Source organism: Erythrolamprus reginae, chromosome 9, assembly GCF_031021105.1.
Source record: "Erythrolamprus reginae isolate rEryReg1 chromosome 9, rEryReg1.hap1, whole genome shotgun sequence".
NCBI classification, from domain to species: domain Eukaryota; kingdom Metazoa; phylum Chordata; class Lepidosauria; order Squamata; family Dipsadidae; genus Erythrolamprus; species Erythrolamprus reginae.
The window spans coordinates 26,331,159-26,346,649 of record NC_091958.1 but is presented as its reverse complement, the minus strand read 5'-3'; the positions used below and the strand labels follow the sequence as shown (position 1 = coordinate 26,346,649).

Sequence of the window (15,491 nt, the reverse complement as noted above, 5' to 3'; positions counted from 1 at the left end):
GGGTGACACAGCAGTGTTTCAATATTTGAGGGGCAGTCATAAAGATGAGGGAGGCAAAGTCTTCGCCAAGACAGTGGCTGGGAGATCATTAAAGAGAGATCCAACCTAGAACTAAAAAGAGAAAGTTCCTGACAATGAGAACAATTAGCCAGTGAAGGCCTTCCCTCCAGAAGCAGTGGCTGTTCCATTCCTGAAAGTTTTTAAGGAGATTTGGCAACCATTTGTCCAAAATGGTCAAGTCTCCTGTACTCTGTACATTTCAGCAGCATCAACAAGGAAGCATTCAGAAACTAATAAATCCTTTTGAAAGGAGTTCAATTAAATCTCATTTAATACATGGGTACAAGTCTTTCATTCCCTGTGTTTGAAAACAGAATACACCTGCCAATAAATTGCCTTTGGATAATTGCTGTGTCAATATTGTGATTAGATTCTTTCCTGATAGTTTATGGTGTTAATGTTGCTTAATTAGCTAGTGTTATTAGTGGAGGGAATGCTATTGACTTCTGGTTGTAAACCCTTTCAGCTCCCTGGCTGGTTCAGCCTGTTCACAGGGAATAAACAGAATGCAATGAAATCATGCAGGTAGCTTCAAAAGCTTTTCCAGAAGCTGCTGTCAAATCAAAGCATTAATATGACAAAGGGGGGAGATTATATGCATCAGATAATTATTTTCAATTGGTTTGTTTCAATTAAATTATTATTATTATTATCATCATCCTGTCTGACTTATTTATTTACATTTGATTTGACCCCAGGACATCGAAGGCCAAGTCTAGTCCATCTGAACAAAGTGTTAACATTGTAGCGCTGGGATGGCAAACCGATGGCCCACGGGCCAGAAGTGGCATTCGGAGCCCTCTCTCCAGACACGGCAGCTGGTGCCCTTCGCTCTTCCAGTTTTGGGCAATGCTGGCCAGCTGGTCTTTGTATGCGTGGGAGCATGGAAACCGGAAGAGCAGCTCCCTGGCGTGTGTGCATGCCAGCTGGTCTTCCTGCATGCATGCATGCCGGAACTGGAAGACCAGGCGACCCGTGCGCATGCCCACCAGGGAAATGCTTTTCCGGTTTCTGGTGCCCCCATCCCTCCCCGGCACATGCTCTCGTTTCTGCACTCGGTGCCAAAAAGATTCAACAATGCTGCTCTAGTTCTTTCTGCAAGATGCATTAGTGTAGCTGTGACAAGCCTGGGAGTTTGCCATTTTAGTCCCAACTCATCTCTGAGGTATCAGACTGAAAAAGCGGAGGAAGAGGGTCAGAGGTCCACAAATAAGCCAAGTTTGAAAAGACAAAAAGCCACCTGGCAGGTCTGCACTTTGACCTGAGGATGGAGAGACTGCATTTCATTCAAGGGCAGGCCTGTCTTGTCCCAGCTGCTCCATTATAGTCCTTGCGGGGCATAGGGTCACCTGGCTATTGAAGGCTGCTAGGGAAGGGAAGGCCACATGGTCCATTCTCAACAGCAAGAAGGGGCAGAAAAACCACCCACCCACCCCAAAGGAAAGAAGATCTTGCTCCTAAGAAGCCCAGCAGGTCAAACTGTGGCATCAAAATCCTTTTCTCTACAGTTCCCCAGTTAAAGCCAAAAGTTTGCCTTAGATAAGATAAGGAAGTTTTTAAGGAACCACATTGGTTTTATTATAATGGCCCAATTCTAGGAAAAAACCCTGCCATTTTTCCCACGCCTCTCCCCACGAGTGACCACTTGCCGAATGGCTTATTAGTCTTGACTCTGCAGCCCAATCGCCTCTTCTGTTCTTGGACCCAAATATGTTTGGCTTTCCATAAAAGATTTAGCTTAAACTAGCAGTAGCAGCAGGACAGCTATTTAGTGTCTTACACTTGGAAGAAAGGCATGGGGGCAGTTGGTTAGTTGTGGTTTGGAAGGCAAGATAGTTTTTGCTATTGAGACTCTGTCCAGACCGAAACCAGCCCTGGCCAGATTTCAGTTCTGCATGTCCTTCCGTGCATTTTCTAGTCCCCAGACCCACCAATGGCAAGTACACGCTATCAGTTGGCAGTATGACAGGTTTGCTGAGGATTAAGTTCCAAGCGTGGGGGTGAGCGGGCGAGGGAGGGAGGGCTTTTTGTTGCCCTTATGAAACCATTTGGAGTCTGAAATTCTTGGGATCTGCTGTGATTTACTCAGAAATCACCGGCATTTTTTCTAGGCTCCCTTTAGCCACCTGTGCCCTTTGTCAAGCACACCAGGCCAGATTGAAAGGTCACTCAATTACAGACATAATTTCAAACACTAAACACTATTAGAGAGTAAGGAATACCAAAGTCATGCTGAAGAACTTCTGCACCTGCCCTTAAGCAGCATTTTTAAACATCTTTTTTAGCCATCTGGAGATCTCTTTCAATTGCCTCCATCGGAGAACCCTGGAAATATTGTCTTAGAATATTTTACCAGGTTCCAAACCAGCTAGACCAGAGGTGGGCTGCTAAGGTGGAACATTGACATGTGCTCGCACCTGTGGCTCTGAGTGCTAGTGGAGTCCAGAACAATTATGCTAATGCACTTGGGTAGGTAGCAAAATTGTGCTGGACTCTGCTAGCACTCAGAGCCACGGGGACGAGCACACGTCAATGTTCTACCTTAGTAGCCCACCTCTAGTCTAGGCTAATCTGTCCACAGAAGAAAGGCATAATCTAGGCATGGATCTTTGTCAATCTAGTTAAGAACATCTCTGGCCGAAAGCAAAGTTCAGGAGAGGTAGTTGAATTCTCTCTTGGGACACTCAAAACAATCACCTTGCTCTGGTTGTTTCACTTCACAGTCCAAACCAGACACCCCCAATAAATAGAAGATCTCAGCCGTTGGTTTGTTTTCAGCAGGCCAAAGTCCAACAAAATTCTCCTCTGGGGCTTCAGGTCTTGTATAATGAGGGCACAGCCTGTCCCGCAGTAGGGCAGAGGGGCAGGCAACAACTTCATTCTGGCATCAGCAGTTCCAGTTCTTCATCATTGAGACAATTGGTGGCAACGATGTGGTTGAGCTGCTGCATGTACCGTTCAAGATCCTGCATGAAGTGGGGGATTCGGGCCTTCTCCAGCATCCCGTATTTCTTCAGATGGCCCACATCTTCGTAAGAGACCTGAATGGAGGACATTTGCATGTTAGCTCATTCACTTGATTTAAATCTCTTTGTGATGACATCACACGCAACTGCCCGCGTTTCATAGGTGGTTACCTCGACCAGTGTAAAGGGCGGGACCAAACACTCGCTGTGCCACTCTTCCCAAAGCCATTTACTGGAGGCAAATGCATAGATGCTTAAACCTAAGTATGAATTGGCCTGGATTGGGAAGGGTTGGGGTTTGGGAAGGGAATGGAAGAGAAGGCACTGCTTCTGCAAACACTCATAAAGAGCAACTGATGCAAAGAGAGGGAGAGAAGGAACGGAACTCCGTTCAAACTTGATGAGTGGAGGAGAATGGAATTCCATTAAAATGATGAGTAGTGGGGGGGATGGAAGGCAAGGCATTGCTTGCTCCTCTGATTGGCTGGCAGCAAAGTGTCCCATGCTCCCAAAAGGCCGGGCTGAATGGGGCTTTGTGCCCATTCGGAGAAAGGCCTGTGACTAAGCAGCGGCTGGGCCGGACAGCTAGGGCCCTGTCAGCGAAGGAGAAAAGGCAGAGCCCAATAGTCGGAGGTGGAAGGCTGGAAACCAACCAGGTGCGGCCAACAGGAGGAGGTGAAAAGTCCCTGACCTGTGCCAGAGAGTAAAGCAAGTGGCTCCACGTACCTTCCCCAGTGCAGCCAGCAACTGGAAATCAATCGTTTGTCGATGTCGGAGGATCTGGAGGATTCCTTCCAGGTACACCTGATCTTTGCTGAAGCAGCCTGCAGACGAAGAAGAAACAGCCAGTACTGTGTGTGTGACCCAAAACCCTGCTCTCAGTTCTCCCCCCTCCTCCCCCCAATGCCCGGCACCACAGAGCTCCTGCCAACGGGAGCCTTTTGCTGCCTCTGGGAAGGGTGACAGAAGTCCTTGCAAGGGGGCTGGGAGGGAAGACATTCGCTCGCCCTCTGACTGGCCACTTCCTGCCTTTGAAAACTTGTGAGGGGAGAAGAAAGATGGCCTGGGGGGGGAGAGATGCTGCTGCTGAAGCCCCCACCCCAAATTTCCTGCATGTCAATTAGGTTTCTAAAAAGCCTCCACAGGGACAAATATTCTAAAAGCCAAATGGCCCGAAAGGCTGTCAAGGAGGATGAGAAATTGGGATGGGGATGGTCACACAGGCCTTTCAGCCCAGAATGGAGGGCAGGCAGGCAGGCACTCCCCTGCATATTCCCCCACTGACCAACTGGCTAGAAAGGCAGAAGGGGAGGCCCAGGTGAGGTCAGGGGCCCCTGGTGGTCAGGAGGCCCAGAAAGGTTCAAGGGGGGCTGTATTGCCCCCCTCCCTGTTCTGCTCATGGGCGTCCGATAAATTCCAATCCCTGGAAAATCACTTCTTAGTAATAAAACTGACTCTTTATTTTACTCAAGCAGGATACATGGTTTAAAAGTGACATAGAAGCAGAATTCTATCTCCTCAAAAGCATCTTCGATTCTGGGTCTGGGAAGCGCACCAAACTCAATCCTCATCACATTCCTTAGATCAGTGTTTTTCAACCAGTGTGCCGCGGGACACGGTCAGGTGTGCCGCGAAGCTCAGAGAGAGAAAGAAAGAAAGAGAGAGAAAGCAAGAGAGAGAGAAAGAGAACAAGAAAAAGAAAGCAAGAGAGAAAGAAAGAAAGAGAGAAAGAAAGAAAGCAAGGGGGAGAGAGAGAAAGAGAGGGAGGGCAGGAGAGAAAGACATAGAGGGAGGTATGGAGGGAGAGAGAAAGAGCAAAAAAGAGGAAGGAAGAGAAAGAAAGGGATGGAGAGAGAGAAAGAAAGATGAAGGGAGAGAAAGAGGGAGGGAAAGAGAAATAGAGTGAAAGGGAGGAAGAGAGAGATAGATTTTTTTTGTCCAAACTTTTTTTAGCCGCCCACCCCCCTCGCTCAATGTGCCCCAGGGTTTCGTAAATGTAAAAAATGTGCCGCGGCTCAAGAAAGGTTGAAAATCACTGCCTTAGATAACTCCCATGTCATTACTCAAAACATAGGCAGTAGCTCACCAAATACTTTTGCTAACACAGGAACCCAGCACAGCATGTCTGTGGAGATCATGATTTTTATAATTTTTTTTCAAGCACACCACAGTTTCTCGGCTCTTCCACGGAACAAACGTTGAGAGTCCAGGCCCCCATTTCCCACAACCCCTTCCTTTATATTGCCTGGAAGTGACATCACACCTCAAAGAGCTCAGGCTGTGAATTGATACCTTTTACTCTGGGTCTCCTCTCGCATTCTAGCCATTCTTCTATAGCGCAGATTAATTGACATATTTTCCCCCAATATGTCTTCCCAAATATGCTGCCCCGAGTCTGCAAAGAGGGGCATCATACAAATCTAATAAATTATTATTATTATTAAATTATTAACTGTCTGATAGAGACCGATTTCCCAATGTCACATCACCCTCCCCAGGCTCTCCCCAGTCACTGTCTGCCTCACTGTCGGCTTCCGAATCAGGCGTGACCGGAGGTGGACAAGGATCACTCACAACACTCCCCACCTGGCAATGAGGTGTCGGCCTGGCCTCGCTTGGCTCGCACACAGTACTCCCACCGCACCCCGGCATCCTGCACGTAGCGCCCCAAGTCCCAGAAGAGTTCGCAGAAGGACATGTGCCCCGCCTGGCAGACGGTGTAGTAGAGGAGGGCGGCCCTCCAGAGAAAAGGCTGCTTGCGGAAGAGGACGCTGTGCAGGCTGGCCAGCCCTTCCTCCGTGGGGTTGGCAGGCTTCAGGCTGTACTGCTTGCGGCCTTCTGAGCTGTGCCAGGGCTGGGAGGCATTGTTGACTCCACGGATGTAGTGGGTGCCTAGGAAAGAAGATGTGGCTTATTCCAGCAACAATCTCGTTTTGAAAACTGGGTTTCCCTCTATTGAACATCCCTTTATTCTTTTCGAAAAATCAGCACCTGCTGAAATGACCATCAATGCGTGTCCACTCTATGGAATGCAGAATTGGGCCTCCCCTAAGCCTTTTCACTGGCCAGTTTAATAAAACTCTAGTGATTCAAGCGCTGATTATGTAATCCCAGCTGAAAAAGTAAGACCCAGAGACACAGGAATTCATTTAAATGAAAAGTGTACATTTTGGACTTCTGATGGTGATGTCTAGGTGGTGCAGAGGGGAAAGGATAAGCTCTGGGCTTTCACCACTGATTATTCATGGCTGGGGTCTCTTCAAAGGCGTGCTGTGTTCGAATGACTGCACGAAACAGAGGGGAAGCCCAGGAAATAGCAAGATGGAAAGCAACGATCCGCTGGAATGAGGGAAATACTCCTTAACCCATCGCGAATATAATCTGTCATGTCACTTTGATATGATGAATCCAAGGCCACAATAATCACTCCAGCTTTGGGAAGTTGGGCGATGGGCAACAAAAATGGTGGAAGGTCTTAAGCATAAAAATTATCAGGAAAGACTTAATGAGCTCAATCTGTATAGTCTGGAGGACAGAAGGAAAAGGGGGGACATGATCAAAACATTTAAATATGTTCAAGGGTTCAATAAGGTTCAGAGGGAAGTGTTTTTAACAGGAAAGTGAACACAAGAACAAGGGGGCACAATCTGAGGTTAGTTGGGGGAAAGATCAGAAGCAACGTGAGAAGATATTATTTTACTGAAAGAGTAGTAGATGCTTGGAACAAACTTCCAGCAGACGTGGTTGGTAAAATCACAGGAACTGAATTGAAACAAGCCTTGGATAAACATAGATCCATCCTAGGATAAAATACAGGAAATTGTATAAGGGTAGACTAGATGGACCATGAAGTCTTTTTCTGCCGCCAATCTTTTATGTTTCTATGTTTCTATCTTTGATAAGGCTGCTGTTCGTCAAAGAAAACAATCCACCTGGGCAAGCTTAGGCAAGGCCATGCTCCTGCCAATGTTTGGGAAGTTGGTTTTACTGAATGGCTGAGGAAATTCAGGGCTTTTGATACTTGCTGGTTTTTCTGGATGCTTTATCTGGGTGGGATGGTGGCCTTCCCTGGCCACACCAACAAGGCACGTGAAGTGATTGAAGGCGGTGGAGACTTGGAAAGTGATAATATAAAGAACTTCATTTGAAGTTTGAGAAGGTAAAAGACTTAAACAATAGATGTGCCAAAATATGAGTGTCAGCGTTAAATAGCATCTGAAATTAAATCAGAATCCAAGGCAGGGCCTTCCTCCAATCATGGTAGCAGAGCTACGTTGGCCTGAATCTGAATTCCCCTGGGTTTCCCCACTCAGTTTAAAGTTCATTCCCTTGTTCCCACACCCACAAGTTTATCACATGGCCCAGTCTGGTTCTGCAACCATGTCTGATCCTCCCATCGACTTTAGGGTTAGGGTCAGGGTTAGGGTTAGATCTGTAGGTCAGCAGTTCAAATCTCATCACCGGCTCAAGGTTGACTCAGCCTTCCATCCTTCCGAAGGGGGTCAAATGAGGACCTGGATTTGGGGGGTGGGGTAATAGGCTGGCTCTGTTAAAAAATGTTATTGCTAACATGTTGTAAGCCGCCCTGAATCTAAGGAGAAGGGCGGCATAAAAATCGAACGAACGAACAAACAAACAAAGAAACAAACAAATTTCCAAATGATCTAAGTCAGTGATGGCGAATCTTTTTTTCCTTGGATGCCAAAAGAGCATGGGTGTGCACTATCACGCATGTGTGAGTGCCCACATCCATAATTCAATGCCTGGGGAGGGCTAATCAGCTTCTTTTGCCCCCCAGAGGCCCTCTGAAAGCCAGAAGCATTCTGTTTCGCAACTTCTGGTGGGCCCAGTAGGCTCGTGCTTTGCCCTCCCCAGGCTCCAAAGGCTTCCCTGGAGCTGGTGGAGGGTAAAAATGTCCTCCCCCATCCTTCGGAGGCTCTCTGGAAGCCAAAAATGCTCTCCCAGAGCCTCTGTGTGAGCCAAAAATCAGCTGGCCGGCACACACATACACATTGGGGCTGAGCTAGGGCAATGTCTTGCATGCCAGCAGATATGGCTCCACGTGCCATCACTGATTTAATTTCACTTGTGAGACCCCTGGCGAGAGATCTTTCAGGGCTGACCTATCTCATGCCGCAGCATGCCTTCCAGCCAGTTCTGACGCGCTCCAGAGAGGTTGATGGCTAAAGTTGGGCGGCTGTTCTCCACCATCATGACCGCCTGGGAAAGAAGGTCTTCTGTGAGCTGAACCACCACCTGGAGGAGAAAAGAAGCGGAAGGCAGGCCAGGGAAGCAGGGGCATCTGAGGGGGGTTCCCTTCGGAGCAGAACCCCAGAACTCACCTCTCCACAGCAGCCTTCCTTCTGCATGTACTTCCTGGCGATGGACCAGATTTGGCATTTGGTAAGCAGCTTCCCACCATTGGAGGCCTCGAAGTTCTCGTAAGTGCCGTATTTTTGAAGGACAGCGTTGATTATTCCTGTAGCCTGCAACAGATCCATGAAGTGGATGTCAGAAGCTCTAGATTTTGCTCTGGGCTGAGCTGGGACCAAGGCAGGTGGCCCTGAACATCCAGGCAGCTGACCTGAAGGCAGGATTCACAAATCTCACTCAATAAATATTGAGATGAATCAGGTGGTTATGGAATCATTCCTGACATTACTCTGTTATCTGAATTAAATAATCACATTAAATAAGTGTAGTTGATGATGGGGTGGTGGGTGGTGGAGTTGTTTTGCATGTTTAGGGTTGTATGGGGCATTATATGAAAGCAGTTGCCATTTTGCAGCTCTCTACACAGTGCTGCCTTTGAAGAGTGTTCGGAGACTTTTGCACATTGTACAAAATGCAGCCGCACGAGCTATTGTGGCGCTTCCAAGATCTGCCCACATTTCAACATCACTCCGTTAGCTGCACTGGCTGCCCATTGGTCTCTGGGCACAATTCAAAGTGTTGGTTATGACCAGAGGGGGGCTGCTGCCCGGACAGGGGGGGAACACAGTGAGGTAGCAAAAATTGAGCTCCACCCCAGAGCACCTAATTTGCATTTGACGATGTTAAAGAAAATGCAGGGCGTCCTGCCTAAGCCACGCCCAGTGTGGTAGTAAAAATTTTGGTAGCCCTTTACTGTTTATGACCTATAAATTCCTACATGGCTTAGGGCCAGACTACCTACAGGACCGTCTTCTGCCTCATGCATGCCAGCGGCCAGTTAGGTCCCACAGAGTCGGCCTTCTCCAGGTCCAGTTGGCCAGACAATGTTGTCCAGCAGGGCCTTCTCTGTGGCGGCCCCGGGCCTCTGGAACAAACTCCTTCCGGAGATACATACCATCTCCTCTCCCCTGGTCATTCGTAAAGCTCTGAAGACCCACCTCTGTCAGCGGGCATGGGGGCCATGAGTGTGCCCAGCCAATATGACTGATTGAATTGGACCAATGTGGACGACTGCATAAGGGGTTTTAGATATTTATTAATTTTGTATATGTCCTTTTAAAATAATTAGATTTCTCACATATATTGCTTGCTTCAAGAAGGGTGGCATAAAAATCTAATTAATAAATAAATGAATAAATAACAACATCACCACCAGGGGACAGTACTGGAGAAGGTCATAGAGCAGTGATGGCGAACCTATGGCACGGGTGGCACAGGTGGCACTCAAAACCATATTTGCTGGCACACGAGCCATTGCCCTAGCGCAGTTCCAACATGCATGTCTGTGCCAGCCACCTGATTCTTGGCTTTCAGGGGCTCTTAGAGGGCGTTTTTGGCTTCCAGAGAGCTTCCATGGGGACTAGTTTTAAGACAATTTTTAAAGTAATTATTCTATTAATTGGCTTAGAAATGTTTATATTGTATCTTTTTATCGAAATATTGTGAGCTGCCCCGAGTCCATGGAGGGGCGGCATATAAGTCCAATAAATAAATAAATAAATGGGGGAGGGCGTTTTTACCCTCCCCAAGCTCCAGGGAAGCTTTTGGAGCCTGGGAAGGGAGAAACGCGAGCCTACTGGGCCCACCAGAAGTTGGGAAACAGGCTGTTTCTGGCCTCCGGGGGGAGCAGGGGAAGCTGTTTTCGCCCTACCGAGGCATTGAATTATGGGTGTGGGCAGTTGGGCATGAGTGATAGCGCGCATGCATGCTCTTTCGGCACCCGAGGGAAAAAATGTTCGCCATCTCTGTCATAGAGTATCAACATCTGAAAATCAAATTGGCAAATACCAGCCATAGTAGCCCCAAAGGCCCCAAATGTACCAGGAGGTCTTTGGAAGCAATTTGGTTGCAATTGCTGAGCCTAACTACAGTGGCACATGTGATGGCACAGAAATGCTGATATGGTGGCACAGGAGCCTCCCATTGATCCTATTCTTTTAGCCTGCCATTTTTTTTTAAAAAAAAAATCCTCTTTTGAAAGAGAGAAAACTGGTTTACTCACAGCAATGTTTCTAAACGGGGGTAATTTGGAGATGTCCTTGAGCTAAAGGGTGTCATTTGTAATTGCTTGTGAATTAAGGATCCAGTTCGAGGAGGCGGCCGCTACCATGATACTTGTGTAAAATAACTGTGGTTGTGCGCAGCAGGACAAGACCAGGAAAAGGACGTGGTCAGTCAAGCCTTCAAGATTTTTCAGGTAGGGAAGCAGCAGGGGGGATGCGGCCAGAACAGAAAGTGTGAGAATTTGGGAAACCAGCTCAATTTCTTGGCAAGAGCCAAGGAGCTGCAAAACAAGGTCCAGTGATGAGCAGACCCTGCTGTCCCCCCACCCCAGCCCTCCTCCTTCTCCTCCTCCTGGCTGACCACCCTGGCAGGCATGCAGGCTCCCCCGGACGGAGGGAGCAACTGGAGGGGAGCTGGACGCAGCCTGGCCAGGGGAGAGGGCTAGGGCTTCTCTGGGGCCTGATCCTGGGCTCTCTTGCAGGGCTTTCAGAGGGGCCTGCAAGGGTGCACATTCTAAGGGCACCCGCTCTGCAGGGAGGGCGCAGGGAATCATAATAATTAATAATAATAATTTATTAGATTTGTATGCCGGCCCTCTCCGGAGACTCGGAGTGGCTCACAACAATAACAACAATGTAACAAATCCAATATATTTAAAAGACATCATTAAAACCATGCAACACAATCATATCATACATAAACAATATAAGCCCAGGGGAGTCTCAGTTACCCTACGCCTGGCGACATAGGTGGGTCTTCAGTAGCTTAGGAAAGGCAAGTAGGCTGGGGGCGGTTCTAATCTCCGGGGGAAGTTGATTCCAGAGGGCTGGGGCCACCACAGAGAAGGCTCTTCCTGCTGCCTGCAGGTGGAGAGGCTCGAGGACCACTCTGGTCCCCTCCAGCGGTCCTCAACCAGCCAAGGCCGGCTCCCTTTGATGGGCAAGAGCCGCACGAGCCAGCCGGGAGGTGGGGAAGGCTACCTGCACCAGGAACTGCCCAGAGGCTTCTCGGTATTTCTCCAGCACGGCTCCAGGGACAGGCTCCCCGTACTCAAACTGAGGGTTGTAGGTAAACAAAGACCGGAAGAATCGCTCTCGCTCTTCCTCCAGGTTGGCTGGCCGTAGGGCTACCAGTAAACAGGGGCTTCTCCTCCTGGGCCGGCACGTCCCCTCCTCAGCTCTGGGCAGGTGGGGGAGGGAGGCAGCGCTGCGGAGGTGGCCCCGGGCCCAGTTCTTCTGCTTCCCCAGGCAGCCGCTCTGGCCTCGGCGTATCCAGCTGCAAGGGCCCTGTAGGGGGAGGCAGGGACGCAGGGCGGGGGGCCCTCCCGCACCCCGGAGGAGTTCCGGCTGCTGAGTCCTCCTTCCAGGCCCCGAAGAATCCGACTCTGGAGACGGAGGAGAGGACAGGAAGGGGCCCGGCTGCCCCCCGACGCATGGAAGGGTCTCTTTCTTCCTCCCACCGCTCTCAGATTGTGGGTCTGCTTGGAAATCGCCCGGATGCAATGGCGGGTGGTAAGCCGGAGAGTCAAGCACCATCTTGGGATTGTGTAGCCGCCAGAGGCCTCATGAAGCCAAGCCGGCGATGGAGAAAGGGCTGCAAACGGAGGGAAAAGAACGGTCTTCAGGCAGGGGGTTGTGTTTAGTGGCTACAATCACACCCCACCAGAAATTCAAGCTGCATTGGATGCTTTCTCCCATTTTCTCCACAACACTCCTGCGAGGCTGGGCCTGGGGTAGGTCAAGTTGGCTCTTCCATGACATGTAGACTTCAACTCCCAGAACTCTTGAGCCAATCATGCTAGCCCAGGAGTTCTGGGAATTGAAGTACACATGCCACAGAAGAGCCAACTTGGCCTACCCCTGGGCTGGGCTGAGAGAGAAGGCCCAAAATGTCTCAGCCAGAGGTGGGGCTTCACTAGACTAGACCAGCTCCCGAGTTGGTTCCCCAGGGACGGAGGGTCTCTGGGGGCCTTCTGGACTCCAGAAAGCCTCTGAGGACATGGGAGATTTCCAGGATCAGTACTGCCCTGGATTAATATTCCATTTATGGCAAAACGTTTGTGAGTATGCAAAGCAGCCATACTGCTGAGTCACAATGACTAAGCTGCAAACTGATTGGGCTAGAACAATATAAATAGCAATGCACCTTTGCAGTGGGTGTGGTTGTTTGTTGTGGTTAGTTTGGTTGGTTGGGAAGTTTGTAGTGGTTAATAATCTGCAGTTAATGGTGGTTGAGATAGAAGAAAGAGGTACAGTGGTACTTCTACTTAAGAATGCCTCTACTTAAGAACTTTTCTAGATAAGAACCGGGTGTTCAAGGGTTTTTTGCCTCTTCTTAAGAACCATTTTCTACTTAAGAACCCGAGCCCAGGAAATTTGAGAGCGGCACAAAGACCCGGCCAGTTTCCTGCCACTCCCCCTTTAATCCCGGCCATCTCGGGCTTTTCTGGGCTGCCAGAGGAGCCTTTTGGTGGCGCTTAAGGAGGCTTTGGCAGTCCAGAGCGAGCAAAGCATTTTCCTTTATCTGGGCGCTTGGAAAGAGAACAAACCTCTTCCAGCGCCCAGAGAAAAGAAACGCTCCCTTCACTCTGGGCAGCGACTGTCCTGCTCCTCTTCTTCCTCCTCTTTCCACCCAAATTCTGAGCTTTTATTTCTTTCCTAATGGGTTTGCATGCATTATTTGCTTTTACATTGATTCCTATAGGAAAAATTGCTTCTACTTACAAACTTTTCTACTTAAGAACCTGGTCACGGAACAAATTAAGTTCTTAATTAGAGGCACCACTGTATCTATTTTTGTTATACTGAAGAGTAAAACTTCTTCAGACAGTTCCTGCTGCATTCATCCATCCAAGGCTTCAGTTCTTGAGTCACCAGTCACGTATCTCTGTGCCTAGCCAGTAGACTAGATGACCATCTAGACAATCTGCTCCCCAGTCTGATGCCCTGACCTCACCTCAGTGCTGCAGAAAAGCCCCTGTGGATCTGTGAGCGAGGAAAGTCCCAGGCTACCACCTCTCCCACTTCGCTCTCCCAGTGAAAAAGAGGAGCTGCGTGAAGGGTCTGAAATCCTCCTTCCCAGTCATGGTTGAAATGTGCACAGGGTTGAACCTCCCCTTCTGGGGGACATGCAGGGGGGGCCACTGTATTGGCGCACTCACCGCCCCTGCGTGTCTGCGCACAATTTCACTTCCTTTCCAGCTGCAGTAGCAGAATTGCGCCAGACTCCGCTAGCACTCAGAGCCCCAGGGGAGAGCACACGCCACCCTTCCACCTGAGCAGCCCACCTCTGTGCAGAAGCATTTAAAATGCAGTAGATTAAATTTAACCTGAAAGATGGATTGACCAGGTTCTCTAAAGGATTCAGTGAGTTTTGTTGGCTGTTGTTGTTGTTGTGTTTGTTGCTGCTTACTAGATCTACACCCACCCCTCTTTTACTTCAGCACTCCCCTCCTCTAATTCCCCACCAACAATCCTGAAGGGAGGCCAAAAGGGTGCCTGGTCCCAATTGCCAGTTGAGCTTCCCTTCCAGATAATGGGGAACTTGAACCTGGAGCTTCCTGTTACTAAGTCTAACTAAAGGATTACTAGCCCTAGCCCCAATAGCACTGTGGGCTGCATATGTGGGTCTCCTCAGCCTCCAAGAAGCAGGGACTTGGGGCAGGCCAGCCTTGGCGTGGCTGGGGTTGGAGTGAGTTTGCTTCTGTTAGGCAAGGCTGGTAGTGCAGCATGGGCTTTGAGGGCTGCACAGCTGCTGTGCTAGCAGCCCACATCTGCTTCTCCATTTGCAGAGATTCTGAGCACCTTGGAATGCTCCCACCAAGGCCACTTAGTGCCTGGATGGATGGATGGATGGTTGGATGGATGCGATCCTGAGGTGGGGGGTGCAGGCCAATGGCCGTCCTCCCAGCACAGAGGGCAGCCCAGTTCGAGTCCTGAGAAGTCGATCTCCACTTAGCTAAGGGAGGAGGAGAATGAGGGAGCCGCGCGGGGGCCTGAAGCGAAATCCCGGCGACTCCGGATGCAAACTCGGCTGCACCGTTTCACAGGACTGGGAAAAGGCTCCCTTCTGGCTCTTCGCTGCCGGCTCCCCCGCTGGACTGGGGGCTCCCTCGAGGCAGGCGCTGCACCCCCCGCGGCGGTCTGGGAGGGATTTCTGAGGCTACCAACTCCCCCCACCACCAGCACCGATTCCTCAGCCTTGCCCGGCCCTCGTGAGCTTCCCGGGCCTGCCCATCCCGGAAGGGTCTCTGAGGGAGGCGAGAGGAGCCCCCGCCCAGGCCCCCAAAGGGACCCCGCAGCCCCACCCGGGCCTCTCCCGCCCGATGCCCCCGCGAGCTTCGGAGGGAGCAGAGCTCCCGCCGGCCTCCTTGCCGCAGACGCCCCTCCAAGGCCGCCTGTCACCGGAGCCCGCGGGGGCGGAGGACGAGCGCTTGGACCCCCGAAAAGCAGCCCCTCAGCCGCTCACCAGGATCGGGTTGGAGGGGGCCCGCCGGCACGGAGCTCCCGAGGCTGAGGGGCTTCCCACGGGGTGGCCCGGTTGCACCCTCGCTCCCGCCGCAGAGGCCGAGGGGGGGGAGGGGAGGCCGTCCCCTCCCCGAAAGCGCCCCGCCCACCGCCTTCTCTGCTCTCGGCTGGGGTCCGCTTGGAAGCGGCCGCGCCTCACCCACCTGCTCCGTCGCCGCCTCGCTCCAGTCTCCCCGGGCGGCCCCGGGCTGCGGAGAGGGGCTCCCACCCGCTTGGCCAGCGCCGGGCCGGCCGCCCCTGGAGCATGCTCAGTCGCGCCGCCACGCCTCGCCGCCACGGCCCGGAGTCCGGCCGGCCGCGGGGGGGCGTGAGAAGCAGCGACTGGACGGCGACGCTGCGGGCAGGGCGGCAAATGCAGTGTCCCGGTTGCCCTCGGAGGGCGCGAGGCTAGGCAGGGCTGGGCGAGGCGCAGACCGCCCCGGTGGCCTCGGCCGCATCCCAAGGCCAGGAAAGGCCCCGGCTGAGCGGCCCCCCCCCAGTCTGCCGCCTCTGGTCCCCTCTG

General features: G+C 51.0%; 1 protein-coding gene across 1 annotated transcript; it reads right to left on the bottom strand.

Moving 5' to 3' along the window:
* Positions 1-313: 313 nt before the first annotated feature.
* Positions 314-15,271, bottom strand: MATCAP1 (microtubule associated tyrosine carboxypeptidase 1). Its single transcript, XM_070760622.1, has 7 exons — positions 15,133-15,271; positions 11,444-12,056; positions 8,369-8,512; positions 8,150-8,282; positions 5,613-5,918; positions 3,753-3,850; positions 314-3,101 (listed from the first exon to the last, which is right to left on the bottom strand). Exons 2-7 carry the CDS (start codon positions 11,996-11,998, stop codon positions 2,937-2,939), a joined length of 1,401 nt encoding a protein of 466 aa, XP_070616723.1. The 5' UTR covers positions 11,999-12,056; positions 15,133-15,271; the 3' UTR covers positions 314-2,936.
* Positions 15,272-15,491: the final 220 nt, after the last annotated feature.